This window comes from Lathamus discolor, chromosome 2 (genome assembly GCF_037157495.1).
Source record: "Lathamus discolor isolate bLatDis1 chromosome 2, bLatDis1.hap1, whole genome shotgun sequence".
In the NCBI taxonomy this organism is placed as follows: Eukaryota; Metazoa; Chordata; class Aves; order Psittaciformes; family Psittacidae; genus Lathamus; species Lathamus discolor.
This window is the reverse complement of record NC_088885.1, coordinates 142,362,073-142,385,563: the sequence shown is the minus strand read 5'-3', so window position 1 is coordinate 142,385,563 and position 23,491 is coordinate 142,362,073. Positions and strand designations below refer to the sequence as shown.

Below are 23,491 nucleotides of genomic sequence, written 5' to 3'. Positions count from 1 at the left end.
GCTCCACCAAGGAAGTAGTGTGTTTTGTGGATACAGTGTGATAGCTAACGTATGTCATAAAATAAAATCTGTAATTGGTAGGAGGACATTTTAAAGCAGCTCTCTTCAAATGGATTTTATCTGTTCAGTGATGCATGGTAAGAAAACAAAAGGCGGCAAGCATAAGTAGGAACAAGAGGTTCAAACTGGATAGAAGGAAAAGCTTTTGCACTATAATTGTAGCATGGATTGGATTGTGCAGCCTCTATCCTTGAGGTTTTCTAGACCAGACTGAATAAAGTTCTGAATAACTTACCTTAAACTACTGCATTTCCTTCCCTGGTGGCACTGCTGAAAACCAGGCATGATTACTTTGAATATTTTCCTAACATTAGAAGTCAAGATCCTCTATCCTAGGAAGCCATTTCTACACAGAACACATTCTCATTTGTTTATGTAGTGGACATAATGTTTCCCTAAATAATATCCCAAGAAACTTCATTATGTCTGCTTGAAATACATTAGCTGCCTGTAGTGTATTGAGCTGTTGATCAGTGGTATGCACATAATGTATTCAAACATTTTGTCAAGTAACAAACATGAAGCTGCTGATCATCTTACTTGGGCAGTATGTGGGAAAGAATCTGCTGTTTATCCTTTTAGTTAGTGTTTTGTACTTCTTTGTTTTGTTTCAGATTAATCTTGGAAGCAACCAGTATCTTTTCTCAGTTGTTGTGGATCCCAAAGAAATGCCGTGCTTCTGCCTGCGACATGATGTTGATGCTCTTCTCTGGCAGCCCCACTCTGACCAACCAGAGAACATGTGGGAACACATTGCAACTTTTAATGCTTTAGGTAGGAAGTAAACTTCTGTGTCACACTCCTGTATCTGAAACTTTTCTGCCTCAGTACTCTTAGTATGCCTTCTCTGGATATTTCACTTACATTTGAATGAAAAGTAATATAATTCTGTTGATAGTAGAATAGTAACTTCATTTTAAAATACTAGAACATAAAAAATAAAATGTTTATGCCTTGGGAGGAAAATAAGCCTTTTCAGACTATATAAAGGATGCAAGCAGGGTATTGCAAAGTAAAAAAGGAATGTTCCTTGAATAAGTGAACTTGAGTTAAAGACTTCAAAGCACAATCATCTTAACTCTCACACAGAAATCATCAGGGAAGCAGCTGCAGTTCATTCATGACATGTCTAGATGGTAATGCTTATGGTAATAAGATGTTTAAGTAAGTGACCTTTAGATTTTTCCTATCCCCTTGTCCCAGGTGACAAATCTGAAGACTTGGACGTGATTGTTCACTGTTTCTTCTGTTGTAAGAGCTAGGAGCATCAAATGTTGCTGGCACATAGTACGTTCAAAAGAAGCTCAAAGAAATACTTAACACGTGCATTTAGTTTATGGAACTCTGACAGGGAAAGTGGACATGGAAAGTTTTCATGAATTTTAGGGAAATAAAAAAGTCATTGTGACAAGAAAAATCAGTCAAGAGTATAACTGTGCTAGCTGTGGCTCAAGAAGCCGTTAGCTCTTCTGAAATTACAGACTGACAGAAAAGCAGAAAATGTGATTGTGAAGAATTTTTGATGTATTCTTGCATTCAGGACTAAGAATTTGTTTTCAACCACTGTTAGAGGCAGAATCCTAAAGGTCGGAAGCAGAAAGTACTTTGCAAAATACAGATGCAGAAGTGGGAATTGATGAAATAGAATGGTCCATGTAGACCAGTATTGTACCTATCGAGTAAGAAACAGATAAATCAGTTTTCATGAAAATTGATCTGGTCCAGAATTTACTTCTGCTGTGGCAATTACAGTCTTAATGTTCTCTAAATGTTCCCTATACCTATCCCTTCAATAACGCAATGAGTGTGATAATTTATTCCCTCCCTTCCCTAGATACATTTGTTTGACCACACCACACTTAGTCTGGGTTCAAAATGAAAGGGAAGATACTGGCTGTTTTATAGAGCTCACAGAGGTTACCATAACACATAATTGATTTTGTTCTGAGACTTTGCAAGTTATTTCATTTTCTAATATGATTTATTCTTAATAGGCTGTTATTTTAACTTAAGATCAAATTAAGCTGTGAGCATCTTAACAAATCCTCTAACAAGAGAGATTAATTTCACAATTTGTGCTTTGTTTACCTGAAATGATTCGGGTTTCATTATGGTGGGAAAAAAGCGGATGACAAGTAATAAGATTTATTTTTTTTCCAGTTACTATTAGTTTCAGGTTTCTGGGCTGACTCCATCTTACTGTTTTAAGAATGTGTTTCTCCTGTTTTGAAAATGACAGGAAGGAAATTATGGTATCTTTGAGCTTTTTGTAACTAAGGTGGCAAAACCCAACATTGCCCTCTACCTTTTTCTCCTTATTGTACTATCATTTTACAGTATTATATAGAAGTTTACACTTCTGTACTAATCTAGTTCACCTTTTAAGTGCCAGAGGTGATGTAGGTCATCAGCTTGTTTCTCTACAGACAAATTCAGAAGTAGCTTGAAAGAGCTATTAGTAAAAATTAGTATTTCCTAGATTAAAAGGCGAGTTTGCTAGTTTTTGAAAACCTACCGTATTCACTATATTGACCAAAGCAATGGTAGTAGCCCTGTTTCCTCCTCCTTCTGCTTGAACCTTTGGAATTAGCTTTAACAAGCTATACAAAGATGATGAGTGAAAAATTAATATTTTAAATATTTTTAATGAACATAATTCAAGAGCCTACCATTTTCTTTCTGGCAAATTCCGTTTAAATACAAGTCCCCTGGCTCAAAAGCTTCTTTTACCTGCAATCCTACCTTAAATCCTGCTCTTATTGCCAATGTTTAAATGTATGAGTTAAATTAATGAACCCTACACTTGGAAAGTTTTTCTGGCTGCCCTAATATTTCCTACTACAGTAGTCATGTCAATTGATAGTCTAGCTATATATTTACTAGTTGTTTTGTGGTGAAAACTGTCAAGCTGGCTTTCAACAGAGATGGTGTTTTGAGGACAGTAGCAAGCATTTGTAAATTTAGAAGTCAAGTTAACATTAAAGAAAACAAACAACCCAACCACAAAACAAGCAACCCCCCCCCCCCCAAACCAAACAACAGCAAAAGAACAACCATAATAACCTCTAGGCATGAAATGCATGTTGAAGTGTGATGGTCCTGTTGTGGGTTAGCCCAGGTGGACACCTAAGCCCCACAGAGCTGCTTGCTCTTCCTATTCCCTTGTCTACCCACAGTGGAACACGAGAGAGAACAGGAAGAGCAAAAGCAAGAAACTCTTGGGTTGAGCTCCTCGAGTCAGCTGTCCTGGTTGTGTCCCCTCCCAACTTCTTGTGCATCCCCAGACTACTGGGGGGCAGGCAGAGCTTCAAAAATAGCAATGGTGACAATGTGCAGGCACTGCTCAGCAACAGCCTAAAAATCCTGTTCGATCAAATTTTTGTTGTAGTCACAAATTCAAAGCACAGTATCTTGAGGTCTGCTGTGAAGAAAGTTAACCACATCCCAGCCAGCTCCAGTACAAGTACTTTCACCTTTACCTTCTGATAGTAAGTGAAGAAGGAGAGCCAAAAAAAAGTAAACTTTGGCTTGCGTGCTGTTCTCGGAGATGCTGTCTTTCAGTGATAATCAGTGCCATGCATTGTTCAATGGAAGTTAAGCAGATAACCTTTCAGGAAGATTATCTTACCTGATCTAAAGTGATCAGGTAGACCGCTTTACAAAGATTCTGTCTCAAGTCTCTTTATGAAAGTGTGAAAAGAAATTGGTCTGAAATACATCTGTTTACTAATTGAGTTCTGTAATGGCAGAGGAAAGGAAAGACTTTCTTCTTAGTAAACATTAACAAAGGTGACTGTGTTGAAAAGTATGCAGTTCTAAATTGAAGGCAAGTTCCAAGTGCCTGTTCAAGATTAGGTAGGCTCAGAAATCTTAAACTGTAAATGTAATTACAAACTGGGAGATGAGAGGAGAGAAGAGGGTTATTCTGCTTAGGCTAGTAATATCGGGTCATGTTGTGTAGCCATGCTTTATGATCCTGCTGAGAAAGTCGAAGACCTAGTGAGGCAGAGAGAGGCTAGATGTGGGAGCAGTGTCTAGCTGTACACACACATGTATTAGAAACACCTGTTGGGAAGATGTATTGGTATTAAATTGGCCACTGCAGACCTCCGAAACCTATTGGCTTATTCAGTAACAACATAGATCTCTCTCCTTTTTTTGTTTCTAACTGCATTCTTATTTTTTAAGCTAAGCTTGATTTTGTGTTAACCAGTTAAAATGCTGGTGAAACTAATACATACCGAGCTTTTCTACTTCTTTTTTGGCTATGCAGGTTACGTCCAAGCATCAAAGCAAGACAAGAAGTTCATGACTTGTGCTCCAGATTACTCCTACGCTGCTCTCTGTGAGTGCTTACGACGAGTTTTCATCTACCGCCAGCCAACTCCTCTGGCCACAGTTCTGTACAACAGGAAGGAAGGAAGACAAGTCGGACAGGTTGCTAAGCAGCTAGTAACAACCCTGGAAGCCAATGATCCTATCTTAGGCTTTCAAGCTACAAGTGAGAGATTATTTGTTCTCACAACAAAAACCTTGTTTTTAATAAAGGTGAACTCTGGAAATTAATTATTCAGTATATTCTGCTGCAGTTTGTGTTAACGATTCGTTAAAGAACTGGCAAGGTAAATGCTCTGAGAAGTTCAGAACTATCTGCTGAAGTTTAAAAAGGGGTATTTTACAGGGGATTCAAAATTTTTCATTAAAATTTATCCGTAAGATAGAAAGTTTTTCAACTTGGCTCTCTCTGAAGTAAGCTTTTTCAGATCTATGGGAAGATGTCTTCTGCACTAAGAGCTTTCTCAAAGCAGTTTTCAGAAGCTGCTAGGTGGATAGATTTATGCATTATTTTTTCCAACTGTTTCCCATACTTGTGAGTTTTGAGAATTCATTTCTGTTTTTAAATGCCACTGTTTACCTATGAAAAAAGTATTCAGATAAAAAAGATTAAGCCTTGAGTTGCAAGCATATGATGTACAAAGAAGTGTGTATCATAAAGAAAAAAAAAATCCCAAATTCAAATGCTGTTGGCCAAAAAAAATTATTTAATGTTTCGACATTCAGTCGCATCAAGTGAAATGTGAATGGAATGAATGGAGTATTATGTTTCTTATACAGGTAATTAATTCAAATGGAATCATTTCGTTGCATATGCAGATTTAGATTATTGACTTGGGACTTGACACTTGCAGTGAAATTTGTTCGTATTTCAGGAGACAGTAGAATAGCTTTTAGTAGCTTTTTCCTGAAGCAAAGTAAGGATCAGTGTGATTACCTGTGGAGTGGTATTAGTTTTATTTTAAACTGACATTGTCAATACAGTTAAACCAAAAACGGGTCAGTTGTGACAGCTCCACCCTGGGGTGTTTGGTTGGTTGTTTTGCATTCTTTTATTCATGTTTTGCTTACAACCCCGAAGCAAAGAATGTCTCATATGTCGTGTACTGGCAGGAAAGCTGTTGTGATCTGTGGTACCAAAGTACTGAGACAGCCACAGATTACTGCGACTAACACAATTGTAACAAGTGGCCTAACTGTGCATCTCCTCCAATATTGTTTCAGACCTTTGTAAGAATCTACTTGCGAGGAAAATAAGCATTCCTTTTTTATTGACTAACAGTTTCTTAGTTGTGATTGTTTTGACTCTCCTGTAAATTCTCCAGACTTGTATCAGTGAAATTATTAAATCATGTAGTGAGAATCGAAGAGGGAGACAAGCAGTTTTGGCTTGCAAAAATGCCTCCAAATGCAGGAGCTTTTTAAGGAACCTGATTTTCCTCCTCTATGCCGCAATATTATATATCCAATATTGACAAGTTTTTCCTTACTCTTACCTGCCTAAGTTAAAACAGACTTTGATTTGCAGACCTTCCCTTCTCATTCTGTTGTTTGGTTGTTGTTTTGGTTTGTTTGTTGTTTTTCTTTTAATTGACTTGAAAATGTTTCTTAAAAAAGCTCAGTGAATGTATTACTGTTCCATGTCTGGTTAATGTCAAACAAGGTGGTGGAGTTCATGCAGAGCTCCATCAAAAAAGGTTTTATATAGATGATTCCTTTGCAACATGAAGTGCTTATAGATTTTATATGAATGTTACTTAGTAACCTGAGATTGAATCATTGGGAACACAGAGTTGGGAACACAGAGTTAGGAACACTATGTGATATTTGGGGAATATAGGAATAAAGAAGGAAAAAGATTTTTGTCGCCTCAGGTCTATTGCAGGCAGCTTCAGTATAGATGAAGAATTTCAGCAGTTCTTTCTCAAAATCTTCTTACTCCGGGTGATATCTGGAAACTTCTGCTGTGTCCTGTAAACAGAGAAAAAAAGTCAAGTAAAATGGTTACCTCTTCAGAGGCTGAATTATGGTATGGAATGACTAAATGAGTATCTGTTTCAAGGGAGTTCTTGTTTGCTTCTGGGAGCAACTGAACATGGGGAAGGAGTTCAGCCCTTTATCCCATGTAACTCATCTATTGCAATCACTTTGTTGTTGGAAAGGGAATGTCAGATAGTCTCTCTTTTATTTTGCTTTCTGTGAGAGTTAAGGTTAATGTATTATTTAAAAGATTTGTTGCCTTGAGGAACCTTGCCTGCGTGTTGCACAGCAAGCTACCGTAATTGAATGGCTGCAAGCCACAGGGAGGCATTTCCTATCAGCATTTCCATTTCTGTGTACTCTTAATTTTAAGCCTTGTTTGTTTAGTGTATTAATGTAGGCTTATACAAAGTATGGAAGTGGATATTTAAAAGAGGTGGTTTTCTGAGAACCTTACTTCAGTTTTTTATTTCTTGAAATCTTACATTTTAAGACCCAGTACATCCTGAGAGGTCCCAATCGCAGTCTGTTTACAGAATTTCTGTGAAAGCTTTTGGCCTTTATAGACTTGCATTATTTATTTCTAATATTCTTTTTCAGTGTTTTTCTTGGTTGTGTATTTGGAATGTATCATGTATTCTTTACTAGTTTAAATAAATGGAAAAAAATGTTAGATTTATTAATAAAGGGGTTTTTAATTATTTTAAAGGATTTCTGTTAATTTCAAATATGCATTCTTCCTATGCTACTGAAACAAAATACAAAAATAAAAATGAATTCGTTAAAATGGACTTGTGCAAAGCATTCGACACTGTCCCACACAACATCCTTGTCTCTAAATTGGAGAGACATCAATTTGATGGGGGACCACTTGGTGGATAAAGAACTGGCTGGATGGCCGCACACAAAGAGTTGTGGTCAATGGCTTAATGTCCAGCTGAAGACCGGTAACGAGTGGTGTCCCTCAGGGATTGGGGTTGGGACCGGTCTTGTTCAACATCTGTGTGGGTAACATGGACAGTGGGATTGAGTGCGCCCTCAGCAAGTTTCCCGATGCCACCAAGCTGTGTGGTCCGGTTGACACGCTGGAGGGAAGGGATGGCATCCAGAGGGACCTTGACACGCTTGTGAGGTGGGCTGATGCCAACCTTATGAAGTTCAACCCTGACAAGTGCAAGGTTCTGCACCTGGGTCAAAGCAATCCCAGACACAGCTACTGGTTGGGCAGAGAAAAGATTCAGAGCGGCCCTGCAGAGAAGGACTTGGGGGTGCTGGGCGATGAGAAAATGAACATGAGCCGGCAGCGTGTGCTCGCAGCCCAGAAAGCCAACCATATCCTGGGCTGCATCAAAAGGAGCGTGACCAGCAGGTCGAAGGAGCTGATCCTGCCCCTCTACTCTGCTCTTGTGAGACCTCACCTGGAGCATTGTGTGCAGTTCTGGTGTCCTGAACATAAAAAGGACATGGAACTGTTGGAACAGGTCCAGAGGAGGGCCACGAGGATGATCAGGGGACTGGAGCACCTCCCGTATGAAGACAGGCTGAGAAAGTTGGGGCTGTTCAGCCTGGAGAAGAGAAGGCTGCGTGGAGACCTCATAGCAGCCTTCCAGTACCTGAAGGGGGCCTGTAGGGATGCTGGGGAGGGACTCTTCGTCAGGGGCTGTAGTGACAGGACAAGGGGTAACGGGTTAAAACTTAAACAGGGGAAGTTTAGATTGGATGTAAGGAGGAAATTCTTTCCTGTTAGGGTGGTGAGGCACTGGAATGGGTTGCCCAGGGAGGTTGTGAATGCTCCATCCCTAGCGGTGTTCAAGGCCAGGTTGGACAGAGTCTTCTGTGACTTGGTTTAGTGTGAGGTGTCCCTGCCCATGGCAGGGGGGTTGGTACTTGATGATCTTGAGGTCTTTTCCAATCCTAACTATTCTATGTGTCCTGGGTTGAGCAGCAGCAGTCATTTTTCTCCTTCTTAGTAGCTAGTGCAGTGCTGTGTTTTGATCTTTTGGCCTGGGAAGAGAGCTGATAACGCCGATGTTTTCAGTTGCTGCTCAAATGTTTGGTCTGCCCAAGGACTTTCTGAGCCTCATGCTCTGCCAGGGAGGAGGGGAGGCCGGGAGGAAGCAGAGACAGGACACCTGACCCAAACTGACCAAAGAGGTATTCCATACCACAGCATGTCATGCCCAGGATGTAATGGGGAGTTACCCCGGAAGGGAAGGGACTGCAGGGTTGGACGAGGTATCGGTTGGTGCTCGGCTGGGGGGAGTGGGGCGAGTTATCAGTCGGCTGGTGCTGAGGTGTTGTATTCTCTTCCCTTGTTATTTCCTTTATCATTATTATTATTGGTGGTAGCAGTAGTGATTTGTGTTATACCTTAGTTACTAAACTGTTCTTATCTCAACTTGTGGGAGTTGCATTCTTTTCGATTCTCCTCTCCATCCCTCCAGGAGCAGGGGGAGGGCAAGAGGGGGGAGTGAGTGAACGAGCTGTGTGGTTGGGTTTAAATCACGACAATATGATTCTAAAATAAGACTTGTTACGTGGAGGAGCTTTCTGTTAGGGTGAAGTCTGCACTACAAGGTGCACTGTTGCACTCCCTGTTCATTTCAGTGAGAACCCCCATGCAATCTTTTTCATGGTCCAGATCTGCCAATGTCAGAATTTACTGAGGTAGTAAATAGGGAGTTGGTAAGTATTCAGGTGTATTCCTGTGTTACAGTGCACACTGCATTATCTTATCCTGTGTCCTCATTGTTTACAACAAGATCCAAATGATCTGGACATACCCTTCTAGATGGAAGAAAGTGAGAGATCTGCACCTCCTTCTCACTCTCCCTCAACCCAGGGGTGCATTTTGCAGGAGAGTGAAGGAAAAGAGGAAGGATTAGGTCCGTACATATGTCCTGTGTCAAAAGTGGCTCCTCATTAATAGGAAAGCAAACCCTGTGAAAGTAATAAATAAGGTTGATGCTTATATTTTATTTGTCTGCTGTGCCTTGTTTCTGTAATGGACGTTATTACCCCTATAACTTCTGAATTTCCTTGCCTTCTGTCAATTTATAGTTTCTGTTCTCATTATGCAGCTTAGATGAACTTGAAGCCTGCAGTCAATCACACATTAGCATGTAATAACAATTTGTATTTTAAGTTAGCACATTTTGGGCTGCCAGTCTTATGTACCATTCATAACAGCGCTCTGGAGATGTGGTGAGATTTGTTTCCCCTCCTCCCCATGCAATGCATTTGCATTTCTAGTATGGATAAAGGTCAGCAAGGTCAAAAAACAACTTAGCTGCAGTATTTGAGGGAGAAGCACCATGTGTCAACTAGGGTTTTTGGTCGATAAATTCAGACTCAAGGTTTAGTGTTACTTTGTTTGCAGAAGCATTTGCTGGAGTCTTTTATTTCTTCCCCTTTTAAAAAAGGTTTAAGTTACTTCTAAGAGATTACTTTCTTTTAACAAAGATGTTTATCATGACATGGTAGCTGGATATCGACTAAAATATGATGATAGATATAATTAACATGTTCAGATGTAGACCTGGGAAATATTTAGCCATAATCCTTACTGATCTAGGCAAAATATCCTTTATAAACCATTACAGTGTTAAATTGGCACTTGCAAGGAATTGTCAAGAACGATACAAGAAACTTACTTAACTTTAAAAAATCATTTTAGAGTGTCGCTTTTATTATGCTATGATGAATAGACATGATCCACTAGTTTTTCTTAATGTATTAGTTGTATTCTAAATGTGCAAGCGCTGTGGGTGTACATTTGTGTTTTCATTTACACCTATGTATGCACACACCTATATGCATTCATACTGCCTTAAAGCTTTGGGGAAGATGGGTGAATTCCAGAGAGTAATTTTTTTACACACAGCAAAGCATAGATTCTTCATTAACCTCATTAACCTGATCATGAGTCTGTCTGTTGTGAAGCCAGCAGTCTGACCTTAAGCATAAGTATTTTGCTGTATGCTAAAACACATATTTACACTTGGGAATAATTTCCTGAATGTGAAGAAATCCCGATTCAAGGGCCTCTTGGAATCTGTATGATCATTCTTGTTTGTCGTCTTTACTGTTTTCGCATGCATGATGTTGTCCCACATCAAAAAGCAAACACCTCTAAGTCTGGCATAGATGTGTTGTAATGTCATGATAACCGCTTTGTGTGAAAACATCGGTTATGAATCCTGTGGAGTTTTTCCTGTGCTGGGGATTAAATACCTGATGCGTCAGTATCACATTATACCCAAACTTAAAACAGCTCAGAGGTCAAGTATTGAGCAGATGCCTCAAGCTGGAAGAAATGACACAGGAGTACTGCGTGTTTATTTTTATCAAAACTAATGAGGTTTTGTGGGAAAAGAAGTAAGATCCACTGAATACTAATTCAGTCACTTTATCACTGAAGTTACTGCTGGTTGACCTGTAATGATATTTCTCTTTGAAGCTGTTCATTCTCCCTGTTGCATGTGTCCTCTCTAATAAATATAGAGTACCCTATGGTAATTTAAGGTTGAACAACTTACTGGCATTTTCTGAATAACTGAATTAGACTTGCACATGGGGAATCTGATATATGGGCATGAGGTACAAGATGGATATGTCTAGTTGTAAAGAGACCAGGAACACTGGCTCTTGATTTGATCAAAAGCTGATGACCATCTAAATGAAATAAAAAGTTGACATGGTTTAAACCGAGCCATGCAGCTCGTTCACTCACTGCCCCCCTTCCTCCCTCTTTCTTTCTTTCCCCCTGTCCCGCTCCCAGAGGGATGAGGAGGAGAATTGAGAGAATGTGACTCCCACGGGTTGAGATGAGAACAGCCCAGTAACTAAGGTATAACACAAATCACTGCTGCTACCGCCAATGATAATATTGATAAGAGAAAATAATGAGAATACAATACAATATCACCGCTGAATGAGTTCAACCCCCCCGAAGAGAGCCTGTGCCCTTCCGGGTAACTCCCAGTTACCTCCCTGGGCATGATGTGCTGTGGTATGGAATACCTCTTTGGTCAGTTTGGGTCAGGTGTCCTGTCTCTGCTTCCTCCTGGCCTCCCCTCGTCCCTGACAGAGCATGAGACTCACAAAGCCCTTGGTCAGAGTAAACATTACTGAGCAGCAACTAAAACCATCGGTGTTATCAGCACTGTTCCCAGGCTGAAAGTCAAAACACTGCGCTGCACCAGCTGCTAAGAAGGAGAAAACTGACTGCTACTGCTGAACCCAGGACAAAAGTGATGCTGTTGAGTTGGAATGTCAGATTCCAAAAAGAGTGAAAACATTGGAACTGTGCAGAATAAGCTTGCTTAGGCAAGGTAAAATATGCACAGGTTACCTTTTAAGATCTAAAAACATATGCAATATTCCATTCAAAGCTGGGTTGATCAGAAAGAGACCACGGGTGTGATCAAGACTTCCTCTGTTCCCATTTTGGATACATTTGGCATGGGTGTGATCGGCATTACTCTTTTTGTGCTGTTTTTTGCTGATGTAGCTCCAGGTGCTCGCTGCCTCCTGAAAAACACACAAGTATAATAGCTAACAAGATGAAGTGGTGTCTGCAGTTAGCAGTGAGTTCTGAGCCTCTTTGGATTCAGTGTGACATCTGATAAAATTTGCCTTTATCCATGAAACCAAATATCCCTAAAACTCAGGCTGCTTTATTGTCATTTCACTGTTTTTAATGTGAGTACATCAAAGCCTTTTTCTCTCTTGTTCTTAGAAATTTTACCTTGAGCTTTAAAAAACATAGTGATACCCTCGAAGTTTGAACCTGGTGTGTCTTGATGCCATGGGGACATCACTGTATCTGTCACTGACTCGGTCTGTCTTCCAGAGTAAAATTAGCATGCAAGTTGCACGAACTAACTATTCCATTGGGAAGTGGAGAAAAAGCGAAGTCAGCTAACTTTTAATGGGGTCACTGTGTCTGCTTACATGGCTACAGTGTTTGGCTACAGCTTTGTGTAATTCAACATGCTAGAAGGTCTCAGGTGCCCAAGCAAGGATTGCTGTGAGGTGGTTAGCACACCACCTCACTGTGTGAACACTTCTGCTGTGCCTGCACAGATTTTGGTGCTCTTGCTCAGTTACAAGTCTCTGTTTTCTGTGACAGCAGAAATAAACTAACCCGCTAACAGAATCTACTTCCATGGGAAGAGCACAAACTATGTTCTTGGAGATGCATGTCTATATCAAATGCGATTTGTACCGTGACAAATCATTTATGTGTTTTCCACTTGGAGTTGATTAATGTTTACAATTAAGGAATCCCCACAGCTCAAATTTTCTAGTGGAATTATTCTCAGACCCGCAGGTAAACATATGAGAACATTGTGTCAGAACTGGAGATAATCAGCACTTCTCATTAGTATTTAATTTTCAGTTGGTTACTCAGTCTCTATTACATGAACCAAGTGTCTTGAAACCTATAAAAGTTAGTTCACTTTGCAACTCCTGACTGCTACTGATTAAGAAAGTGGAGGTTTGCCTCCAAGTACTGGCTGTGGTCAAAGCCAACACGGCCAGAAAGAACTGACGGGCTCTAAAAGCAACCTGCAAAGGGAGCCCAGCTGCTTAAATCCTATCACTTCTGGATATTTCTTGAGCTTAGCATTCCTAACAATGATTATAGCCTAGGAAGAATCAGCTTGGAGAATCCAGACCATGCTGCCTTACCGCTCTGCGGAGACCCTGACTGTGCGATGTTAAAGCACTAATGTACTTGCAGCAGTGATACCCAGCTGTGCCCGTATGCACAGGACTGTCTTCTGCAGTGCCAGGCAAGTGTGTGGTTGCATTTGAAATGTAAAGTATGTAACAAAGCGGCCAGGCTAACGCTCAATCTGCCAGTCTCTTGTGTCCCTTAAGGCACTGCTTTTGGGTACGCTATTCCTCACACTTTGTTAGGAGCAAACAGGCAGCAGCATTCTGCTCTCTGCAGCCCCAAGCCCCTCAGCCTGTAATCAGCTATGGTACTGGTACAAAATGCCACAGCTCCAGTTTTCCTTCTTAATTTGCTAGCTCTCGGTGCCTCTGCCATTCAGGTAGAGGAAACTGTCATGTGCTGGATTAAAACCACACTCCTCAACCACTGCTTGCTGTAGTCCTCTCCCTTGTGTGGTTTATGGCTGTTTGAGTTTAACCCAGGAAGCAGTTAAACACCATACAGCTGCCTGCTCATTCCCCTCCCACAGTGGGATGGGGAGAGGATTTGAAAAAAAAAAAAAAGAAGTAAAATTCATGGGGTGAGATAAAGACAGTTTGATGGGACAGAAACAGAACGGAAAATAATAATGGTGATGATAAAAGGATTTTAATATACGAAACAAGTGATGCACAATGCAATTGCTCACCACCCGCTAACTAATGCCCAGCCTGTACCCAAGCAGCAGCCCACAGCCAGCTTTCCCCCAGCTTTATATGCTGAGCATGGTGCCATATGGTATGGGATATATCTGTGGTCAGCTGGGGTCAGCTGTCCTGGCTGTGTCTTCTCCCAGCAACTTGCATGCCTCCAGCTTACTTGCTGATGGGGTGGGCCTTGAACAGCGCAAAGGGGACGGTTCCAGACTACCCGCTGAAGGATTTCCCCATCCGTGTACACAGGTAAACTCTAAACATGTTTCCAGAGGTAGAGGGGCAAAGATTAAACTGTGTTGAGAATGGGTTTGAGGAGCTGTTAGGAGATGAGTTTGAGGGTAGCATGATAGGTAATCAGCAGGTCTGGCCCTAAGGGCTCCTGGGAGAGTTTCTGAACCATGGCATGTTGCTTTCACATCCTTTCACATCCATCTCTCTCTTCCTTCTCTATTTTAATGGAGGCAACTTTTGTGCCTTTAGCTGTGGTGTGGGTTAGAGTTCCTGTGATGGCAGCACAGAGCCCACGTTCACAGAAATGCTCCAAAAGCCAGGCCGGGGAAGATGTGCTGCTTTGTAAGCTGTTCTGATTTTTTTCCCATTAAGATACCTGAGAGGAAACAGGGTTTATGATTGTTGTCAGCTAAGGAGAACATTCAGAGAAAGCTGAGGGTATTTTTAAATAAATTGAGTATCATATGTGTTTATATGTATGAAAACGTGCACAGAAGATGAGGAGAGAAGCGAGCCATATGGCAGCGGGTTGCAAATGGCTGTACTGCTTAGGGAAATTAATAACTCTAAGCACTGATATATATGAGCCTGCTGGGGTTCAGACGTTCGCATGCTGGTGCTTCAAGAAACTAGCTGAATCAATAAACAAACATTTGAAAGCTAAAAAAGCCCAAGACAGCATCCAGCTTAAAATTCAGAGAAGGAGCCCTTAAAAAGGACTTTAAAAAGAAGGAAAAAAAGTCTGGACTTCTGCTAAGACTTGAAATACAGGTAAGATTAAAAGGGGCTTGTTTATTTTTATAAATCTATAGATAGAAAGTATCTGTTTCCTGATGTTTTCAAGTTTTTTGTGCTAAGCTCTAAAATTATTCTAGTAACATCAACATCAGTAACTTCTTGAATTACTGAAGCAGAACCATTCCAAATTCCTTTAGAGCCATCAATCACGCTTACTCAATGACTTCAAAATACATCCTTTCTGCTTTTAGAGAAAGGTTTTTATCCGAGATTCCTTCCTTTCTTCTGGGTCTTTTCTTTGGCAGAAAACCCAAACTTTTATCAGAAAAGGAAACTGCGCAGAGATAATTTCAAAGCAAAGATGTCTGGAGCTGTCTTCTCAGGACATATATCCATGGCAACAGGGCACGTCAGAAGATCACTGACACGGGATTCACGAGTTCTTGTAGCAACATTTTTGTTTTCTCTTTGAGACAGAAGAGAAAAAATAGGTTGAAAACCTGATTCTTCCTTTTGCCTAACATGGCCTGTGGTGGTTCCTCTCTCTAGAATCCCATGAGCAGTTAGCCTCTCTGAACACCTCAGGAGGGATGTGGCTGACGTTGCTGTTGGGGCTTACGCTCATGACCACTTTTTTACACGTGTCCATCATCTGGCATTTCATTTTCTGGGGGTTTAATTTTCTCTCGGGAAGCGGATACAGGCCGCATTTATCTGCGGGTGAAATAGCTGCACACATGATGGATGTGTGCATGCCCTCTCTATCTGTATGCTTTTACACGAAGTTCTTAGTTGTCCTGTCTGCAAAATACTCTGCGGTCGCCCTGTCCAGATGCCTTCTCCTAGACAAGACTTGGCCATCAGACAGCTGCTTGGCAGCATGCATGGTCTGCTGAGGAGTGACTAGTCAGGATGAGTGTCACAGCCTGGTTCTATGCCGAGTTCTGAATTTTACTGTAATCAAGAGAGAGATTCATGTCTGGCTCTACCTCAAAGGCAGCCACTTCTTATAAGTCATCAAATAGGGACTGCAGCAAGTCACGGATAAGACAGACATGATTTAAGATGCCTTCAGTATAGAAGGAGCTTTGGTCAGACAATAAGAATTTAGATGGTAGGACAGATGCTGAAAGAGGTTCTTTGTTGCTGCAACCTTTTTTTTTTTCTGCCCATGACGTTACCAGCCAGCTTAATGTTTAGAGCTGCTTTGTTGAACCTGAAGCCCAGGAACTTAAAAACACAGTGATCTCCACAGCAAACTGTAATGACTCCAAATCCATTAGAAATCTTCAGGTTAGCAGTGTGAAAACGTAAGTCAAGATAAAATATGGGCAGAAAGCCATTTCTGGTAAGGATACGACATAAATCATCAACTACTTGATTCAGTTCATACCATCCATATGGATCTCACTTCATTTGCTGATAAGGCTTTTGCCTGGTTTTCGCTTGCAAGTAAATATTGGCAAGTTCAGGACTTCACATGATCAGGTGTTTGGGATCAGGGTTCTTGTGAACTACTCTGTACACTTAGTTCTATATACAAATAGAAATTACCTATCTACCACTTACTGAGGTTTAACATGTAGGATGAATTACAACTTTACACTACTTCCCATTTTTGCCAATTGGCCGTTTAAACTAGAGGATTTATTGGTTCCTATTTATGCAGAGCCATTTATTTATGGTGCTTGCTGATAAATAAGAAATTGGTGTCTTACTTGTCAGAGCTTGTTTTTTATTTCTCTTGCTTTTGTGTTTTTAACAGTGGTATGTGGAACCATGACACGTTTGCTGGCAAGGGTGGCACCTGTTGGGCCATATATCTAATGGTAAATTGTATTGGGCTGGATTTTCTCCTGGGCTCAAATGCTATTGACACAGGATGACACAAACATCCCAAGTGGAAATACTAAACTTTGCTGGTTTTCAGGCTGCATTGGTGTTGTTGGATATGAGCAATGCTTAGATGATAATGAGTCAGCTGGAGAAATGGAGGTATGGGTTGCCTTTCCCCTCACATATGCTGGCTCAGACACACCTGGAACGGAGCTTTATGCCAGATTATGGTGCTTTGCAGCAGCTAAGATTTCTCCTCCTGGTAAGGATTCAGACTTACTCATTTACAGTCAGGCTTAGTCTTCCTAGAATGCGGCAAAAGGAAAGCTGAGGAACTGGCTAAAGGCCAGCATCATTAAGAGATGAGCTCTGGAATTCATCACTGCAGCCACACATGAAAGAAAGAGAAAGGGCTGTTTGACAGATGCCAGGGGAAGTAAATTAGTTGTTTGCTTTCTCAGTAAATTACATTTAAAAAGGTATTTGATTTACAGTATGAAACATTTCATAGTAAAGCTGTTCTCATGGAGAATACCCAACTCCGCCGTAACTGAAGATGTACTAAAATCTGTGCCACGAATGGGGGCTGGAGAATCTCCATCACTCATTCATGTTGAACGGCACTTTTAAAACTTCTTTACATTCACTTTGAAAGCTGAAAATGCAGCTCTTATGGAAAGCTCTCTTCTTCAGTGTGTTGGGCATCCTGCATGGACCTGCCCTGTCCCTGCTGCCATTGCTGTGGAGCCAGAGGCATCCCTCATGGCTCTGTCCTGCCCCCGAGACCTTCACCCAGACCTGCAGATGTGGATTCTTTCAAAGGGGTAGTTCTGGTAGGAGGAAATTTTCCTTCTCTGCGCTCAGAGCAGGAGAAATACTGAAGACAGTCAAACCCGAGACATGATGTTTGTGGTTTTCATGTGTCTTTACTGGCAGTAAACCAGCTCATGACAGCCCTCTTCAGCCCAGTGTTCATCCAAATAGCTTTGCCTGCCTGGGGAGGTCTGCATCTGCAATGGGGCAGTAGAAAGACCTGAGGGGAGAAGAAAGAAAAGACCAATCCTACCTGAGAAGCAGCACAAAAAAGGAGATCTTTTACATCCTAGAAGTATCACATCTGTAGGAATAAAACCTATTACCCCTCTTTCTGTGACCCTGGGAATGGCTCAAGTTGACAAGGTTTTTTCTATTGCTGCATCAAAAAAGATGGATCTCAGTTACTTGGTTTATTCTCTCTCTCCTTTTTACATCTTTTTATCCCCAAAAGAAAACTGACGTGTTTTCTGTGGTATGCTCAGTGACACAGACTATACCCAGCATGTTGCACACTAGCCATTCACTCTCCACAAGAGAAATCTTTGATCCTTTAACATGACATGGCTTTCAAGTACCATTTGCAGTTGTTGCTCACTGAATTTTTGGGACATAAATACTTTTCAAGAAATGTAAATCTCAGCTTGATTACGCTCTCAGAAAGGTACATTCTCACTGAATGAGAAGTTAGTTTAATTTTGCCTGGTTTCCTGTGTTGACTGATTTCAGTTCAACAGAGACATGAAGAACCCCACAAAATAGGTTTTCTACAGGTTTTATTAAAATAAACTGCTGGGAAAAGGAAAGAACCCCTACAAATACTGCAGCTGAGGCAAAAGTATCAGTCAGAGCTACCTTTCTCTCACACCTGTACCAGGAATCCCCTCACAGAAATTTCTGGGGAACAAGACTGATTTCCTTATTCTTAATGTGTGGAATAGTGTGTTTCCAAGGGCGTATGTATCACTAAATCCTTAATAATGAAGCACAGTCTGTGTCCAGTCCTGAGTGTGACTGAATTGCAGATACAGTGTGGAAGTGATGAGGATGGAAAGGACTGCTGAACAATATGGATTTGTACTGGAAGTGAGTTTTAAAAAGGGTGATGATGCAGATTAGCTGTAACTGGCTTGAATTATCAGCCAGTAAAGTGGAAATCTTAGCAACCCCTCATTTGACAAGATATCCTGAGGCCCAATCTAGCCCAGGAGGTGACCTTCCTGCATGAAACTCACCCTTTGTGCCCGTGTGTTGGCACACATATGGGAGCAGATTCAGCTAGGCAGGAACTCACACATGTTGTGTAACACTGAGGACAAAATGGGAATAACTCACATGGGCAGAACCACTGTCATACACATGTAACTCTGTCCCCCCTGTTGTATATGCTGGCACATCTAAAATGCAACAGGATTTTCAGGTAAGGACTAGAAATCAACAGTTCCTATGCTTTGATTAGTGCTTGGCTAAACATAATGAATTAAAAATGCACACTGAAGTGCCCAAGCACTCTTTGTTCATTTAGATGTCTTGCCTTTATTTACTGGGTGTGAGAATGGGGTTGTTCAGCCTCCTTTCAGCAGTGATGTCAGGAAGACATCACAAAATATACTTTAAATTATCATGGCTAAAAATCTAGCTAATTATCTAGGTCTGAAATTAATTAATCCTCTGCCTATTCAGGTCCTGACTCAGTTGCCTGTTGGGGGTTTGTTGGGTTTTTTTCTCCTTGCCTCCCATTTATATCTGTTTTCTGTCAGCTCAGTTCTGGATAGTGTCTGCTTTCCCCTACAGGCCTTGGATGATGCATTGAACTACTTTAAATCTGGCCTTTCCTGGAGGTCCCTTTCCCCATGCATCTCCACCCTGCCTGACAAGCCTGTTTTGGGCCTGAAGTGCCTAACAGTCACAGGCCAATTGCACATCACAAAGCTGCCTTAGCACACTCAGAGGTGATCTCCGATTTTTCAAGACTGTTTACAAGGTTGGTCACCATGACTAGTGAAACTTGTACTATGGCTTGCAATGCCAATCTCATATCACTGCTGTGTGTTTGTTGTGACCCATGAAGGAGTGCTATGACCATCAGTTTCATACTGAAGCAATAATGTTGCAGACTGTGAGATCAAGCTCCACTGACAGAGCTTTCTACTGTCAGAGAGTGAAGCTGCATGGTCCCACATGCCTGCCACAGCCGCCACCAAGGGTCCTACACTTGAGTGGTGGGTGAAGCAACTGATCTGCAGTGTAATATGTGAATCATAGAGCAATGGAGAGGCGGTGTAGCTCAAAGGATCTAATGTTGAAGAGTAGTTGTGAAACATCATTTCTAAAGATGAGCTTTCAGTTTGTATTAGATATTCCCATCCTTATTATAAAGAGAACAAAGACATTGTTTTTCTTTTCTGCAGTGATTATACGAAGTCCACCCAGTTATCACTGTTCTCAGTGAAGCATGAAAATAGGATGCCGTGTTAGGAGAATGAAGAGCTGTTGATGGACACTAGCTGGGAAGCTTTAGGTCACTGAATGATACCTGCTTAAATGAAGCCTGCAGACTCTCTTGTGGAGATCATTGGTAACAGCAAGAGGGAGAATCACTGAGAAGGTTTAAAGTTCAGAAACTTCTAGAATTCTTTAAAACCTCTGACAGTTGCTAATTGTTTGACCACAGTTGATGAGAACATGCTACCACAGATCACTTACCTTCTCTTTTGAGGAAAAGCCCATGGTTTTGGACAAGTACCTTCACATTCTTCTAGGTCACTTACCATGTCTTCTGGTGCAGTATAAGCATCATTGTTGGAACAATGATAGGGGGTTTATCGATATAAGTTGAATTTGCAGCATAGTTTGTGTAATATTATTTTTTTATGTAATAGAAAGTGATCCACTGGCAGAGAAATGGAAACACTTAATAAAGGCACTGTGGTGCATGCCTACTGTTGTAGTGATGCACGTGATTTCTCTTTGGGAGAAATGTCAGGCCTAGCACAGCACTTTCCCATAGGACACTGGGTTACAGTGTGTAGGTGCATAGAAGATCATGTACAATTAACACAAGAATTGTTGCACAATTTTTGTTGCACAAAGTTTTGGCATACCTCCAGGAATTTCTGTATTTGTAAAATCTGTGTCAGAGAATTGAGCTCTAGGCCAGAGGAAGGCAACAACTTCATTACCTAAATGTCGTGTTTGACAAAATTCATAAATATTTATGGCTTTCAAAAGCTGTCCTGTATAAATGACCTCAACTCCTGGTTGGAGCCTTCCATTGTGTTAGCAAACATTTTCTTACTTTGTCCTTTTTTTAGTTCTTTATCCTCAAGTTCATCATATTTTAAGCATGTGGCACTGGTAGTTAAATGGAGAACACCTCAGGAGCAGGCTTGAAGACAAAATTGCAAGCATCTATGGTTTATTGTTCAATTAACAGGCAAATAGGCAGAGAAGCACCAGGAGCTAATATTGTTTAATTACCTGTTGTGCATGACTGCTGAGGGTGAGAATATGATTTACAATAAAGATACCATTATAAAATACATTACAAGGTCATAGTACATATGGAATAATGGATTTCATGATACTGCTATATTGCACTAGATATTGCCTGATCCAGCAGCAGTGTCATACAACATCATCCCAACAATTTGCTTATGCACTGTGATAACAGTTGAGCCCTAAACCCCCAGTGTTCCAAATATAATTGCCATCATCTGTTTGACAGGTTGCTGTTGCGCTGTGCTACAAGGATGCTTTCATCCAGAAGCAGCTGCTCAGTTAACAGGACACCAGCTGTGTTTTATTCCTGCATATTCTATCCACAGTACATTTCAATGAGCACTGCAGCAAGCACAGTACTGGGATCTGATGTACCAAGCGGGTGTATGTGATTCAAGTAATAAAGGACTTTATAGAGTGAGCTTCCTGTTAAAGCAGCAACTGAAACAGTAAAACTCTGTGCAGATTAGGCAGATCTAAATGAGATCTTCAGAAGTGCTATTTGGGGATTATTTATACTAACGTGTGAGGTTCTTTCAGTATTGAAAGACCAAAGACCCATTTGGACCTGAATAAACAAACAGATTAAAGCATACTAATTAATTTCTCATTTTCTTTTGGAATAGTGTTCTTGGCAGCCTTGCGTCAGCCCAGTAGTTGTTGCAGTTAGTACAATATAGAGATTCACTAGAGGCAGCCTGAATTAATAGATCATAGAATCATAGAATAGTTAGGGTTGGAAAGGACCTTAACATCATCTAGTTCCAACCCCCTGCCATGGGCAGGGACACCTCACACTAAACCATGTCACACAAGACTCCATCCAACCTGGCCTTGAACACCGGCAGGGATGTAGCATTCACAGCTTCCTTGGGCAACCAATTCCAGTGCCTCACCACCCTTACAGTAAAGAACTTCCTCCTTATATCCAAATTTCCCCTGTTTAAGTTTTAACCCGTTACCCCTTGTCCTGTCACTACAGTCCCTGATGAAGAGTCCCTCCCCAGCATCCTCATAAGCCCCCCTTCAGATACTGGAAGGCTGATATGACGTCATCGTCATCGGCAAACTTGCAGTGGGATTGAGTGTGCCCTCAGCAAGTTTGCTGATGACACCAAGCTGTGTGGTCCGGTTGATATGCTGGAGGGAAGGGATGCCATCCAGAGGGACCTTGACAAGCTTGTGAGGTGGGCTGATGCCAACCTTATGAAGTTCAACCCTGACAAGTGCAAGGTCCTACACGTGGGTCGGAGCAATCCCAGGCACAGCTACAGATTGGGCAAAGAAGAGATTCAGAGCGGCCTTGCAGAGAAGGACTTGGGGGTGTTGGTCGATAAGAAAATGAACATGAGCCGGTAGTGTGCACTCGCAGCCCAGAAAGCCAACCGTATCCTGGGCTGCTTCAAAAGGAGCATGACCAGCAGGTCGAAGGAGGTGATCCCGCCCCTCTACTCTGCTCTCGTGAGACCTCACCTGGAGTATTGTGTACAGTTCTGGTGTCCTCAACATAAAAAGGACATGGAACTGCTGGAACAAGTCCAGAGGAGGGCCACGAGGATGATCAGGGGACTGGGCACCTCCTGTATGAAGACAGGCTGAGGAATTTGGGGCTGTTCAGCCTGGAGAAGGCTGCGTGGGGACCTCATAGCAGCCTTCCAGTACCTGAAGGGGGCCTATAGGGATGCTGGGGAGGGACTCTTCGTCAGGGACTGTAGTGACAGGACAAGGGGTAACGGGTTCAAACTTAAACAGGGGCAGTTTAGATTGGATATAAGGAGGAAATTCTTTCCTGTTAGGGTGGTGAGGCACTGGAATGGGTTGCCCAGGGAGGTTGTGAGTGCTCCATCCCTGGCGGTGTTCAAGGCCAGGTTGGATGAAGCCTTGTGTGGGATGGTTTAGTGTGAGGTGTCCCTGCCCATGGCAAGGGGGTTGGAACTAGATGATCTTGAGGTCCTTTCCAACCCTAACTATTCTATGATTCTATGACATGGTCTCCACGCAGCCTTCTCTTCTCCAGGCTGAACAGCCCCAACTCGCTCAGCCTGTCTTCATATGGGAGGTGCTCCAGTCCCCTGATCACCCTCGTGCAACTATGTTCATGTTTTGTGTCTTCTGAAGTGAATGTGTTGGTTATCCCCATTTACTGCAGTCTGGTTCGCACCATAGAGTGAATGTGGAAAGGACTGGTTTATTTCGGATCTGTAGCACAGCTGTGCTGCAGGATCTCATGTGGTGTGCCTGAACTGCTATTGAGCATTCAGTCCATGGAACCAGACTAGAGCTAGTCCTAAAGAAGCTCTCATGTAATATGAACATCAGGTCCTCAGGAGCTCCTGTTACATCATGGACACAAAATCAGCTCAGTGTGTTATAGCTGGACTGATTCCCAAGTCAAAAAAGGCTTCTTGGTGCCACACATGAAGGAACAAAAAAGGCTGAGAAAAAACATAAATGCAAACAGCCTTCCATCAGAGTAGCTTGGCCTATTTTAATAAATTCTCTAGAGCCTGTAGCTGAAGAGCCCCCTGCTAGTATAACTACTCCTGAATATATGTACAGTCTCCTGCAAATGTATATTTAATCTCTGGTGCAGGAGATTTAAAATCCTCCTTGTGGC

At 41.7% G+C, this 23,491-nt stretch overlaps 1 protein-coding gene across 3 annotated transcripts in view; it reads left to right on the top strand.

Annotated features, from left to right (window-relative positions):
- NUDCD1 (NudC domain containing 1) overlaps positions 1 to 7,162 on the top strand; it is a 37,633-nt gene extending 30,471 nt beyond the window's left edge. For all 3 annotated transcript variants that reach the window (XM_065668809.1, XM_065668810.1, XM_065668811.1), the window contains 2 exons: positions 675 to 834; positions 4,334 to 7,162. In XM_065668809.1, coding sequence (XP_065524881.1) covers positions 675 to 834; positions 4,334 to 4,626 — 453 coding nt within the window. In that variant the 3' untranslated portion in view covers positions 4,627 to 7,162. The remainder of the gene's footprint in view (positions 1 to 674; positions 835 to 4,333) is intronic.
- Positions 7,163 to 23,491: the final 16,329 nt, after the last annotated feature.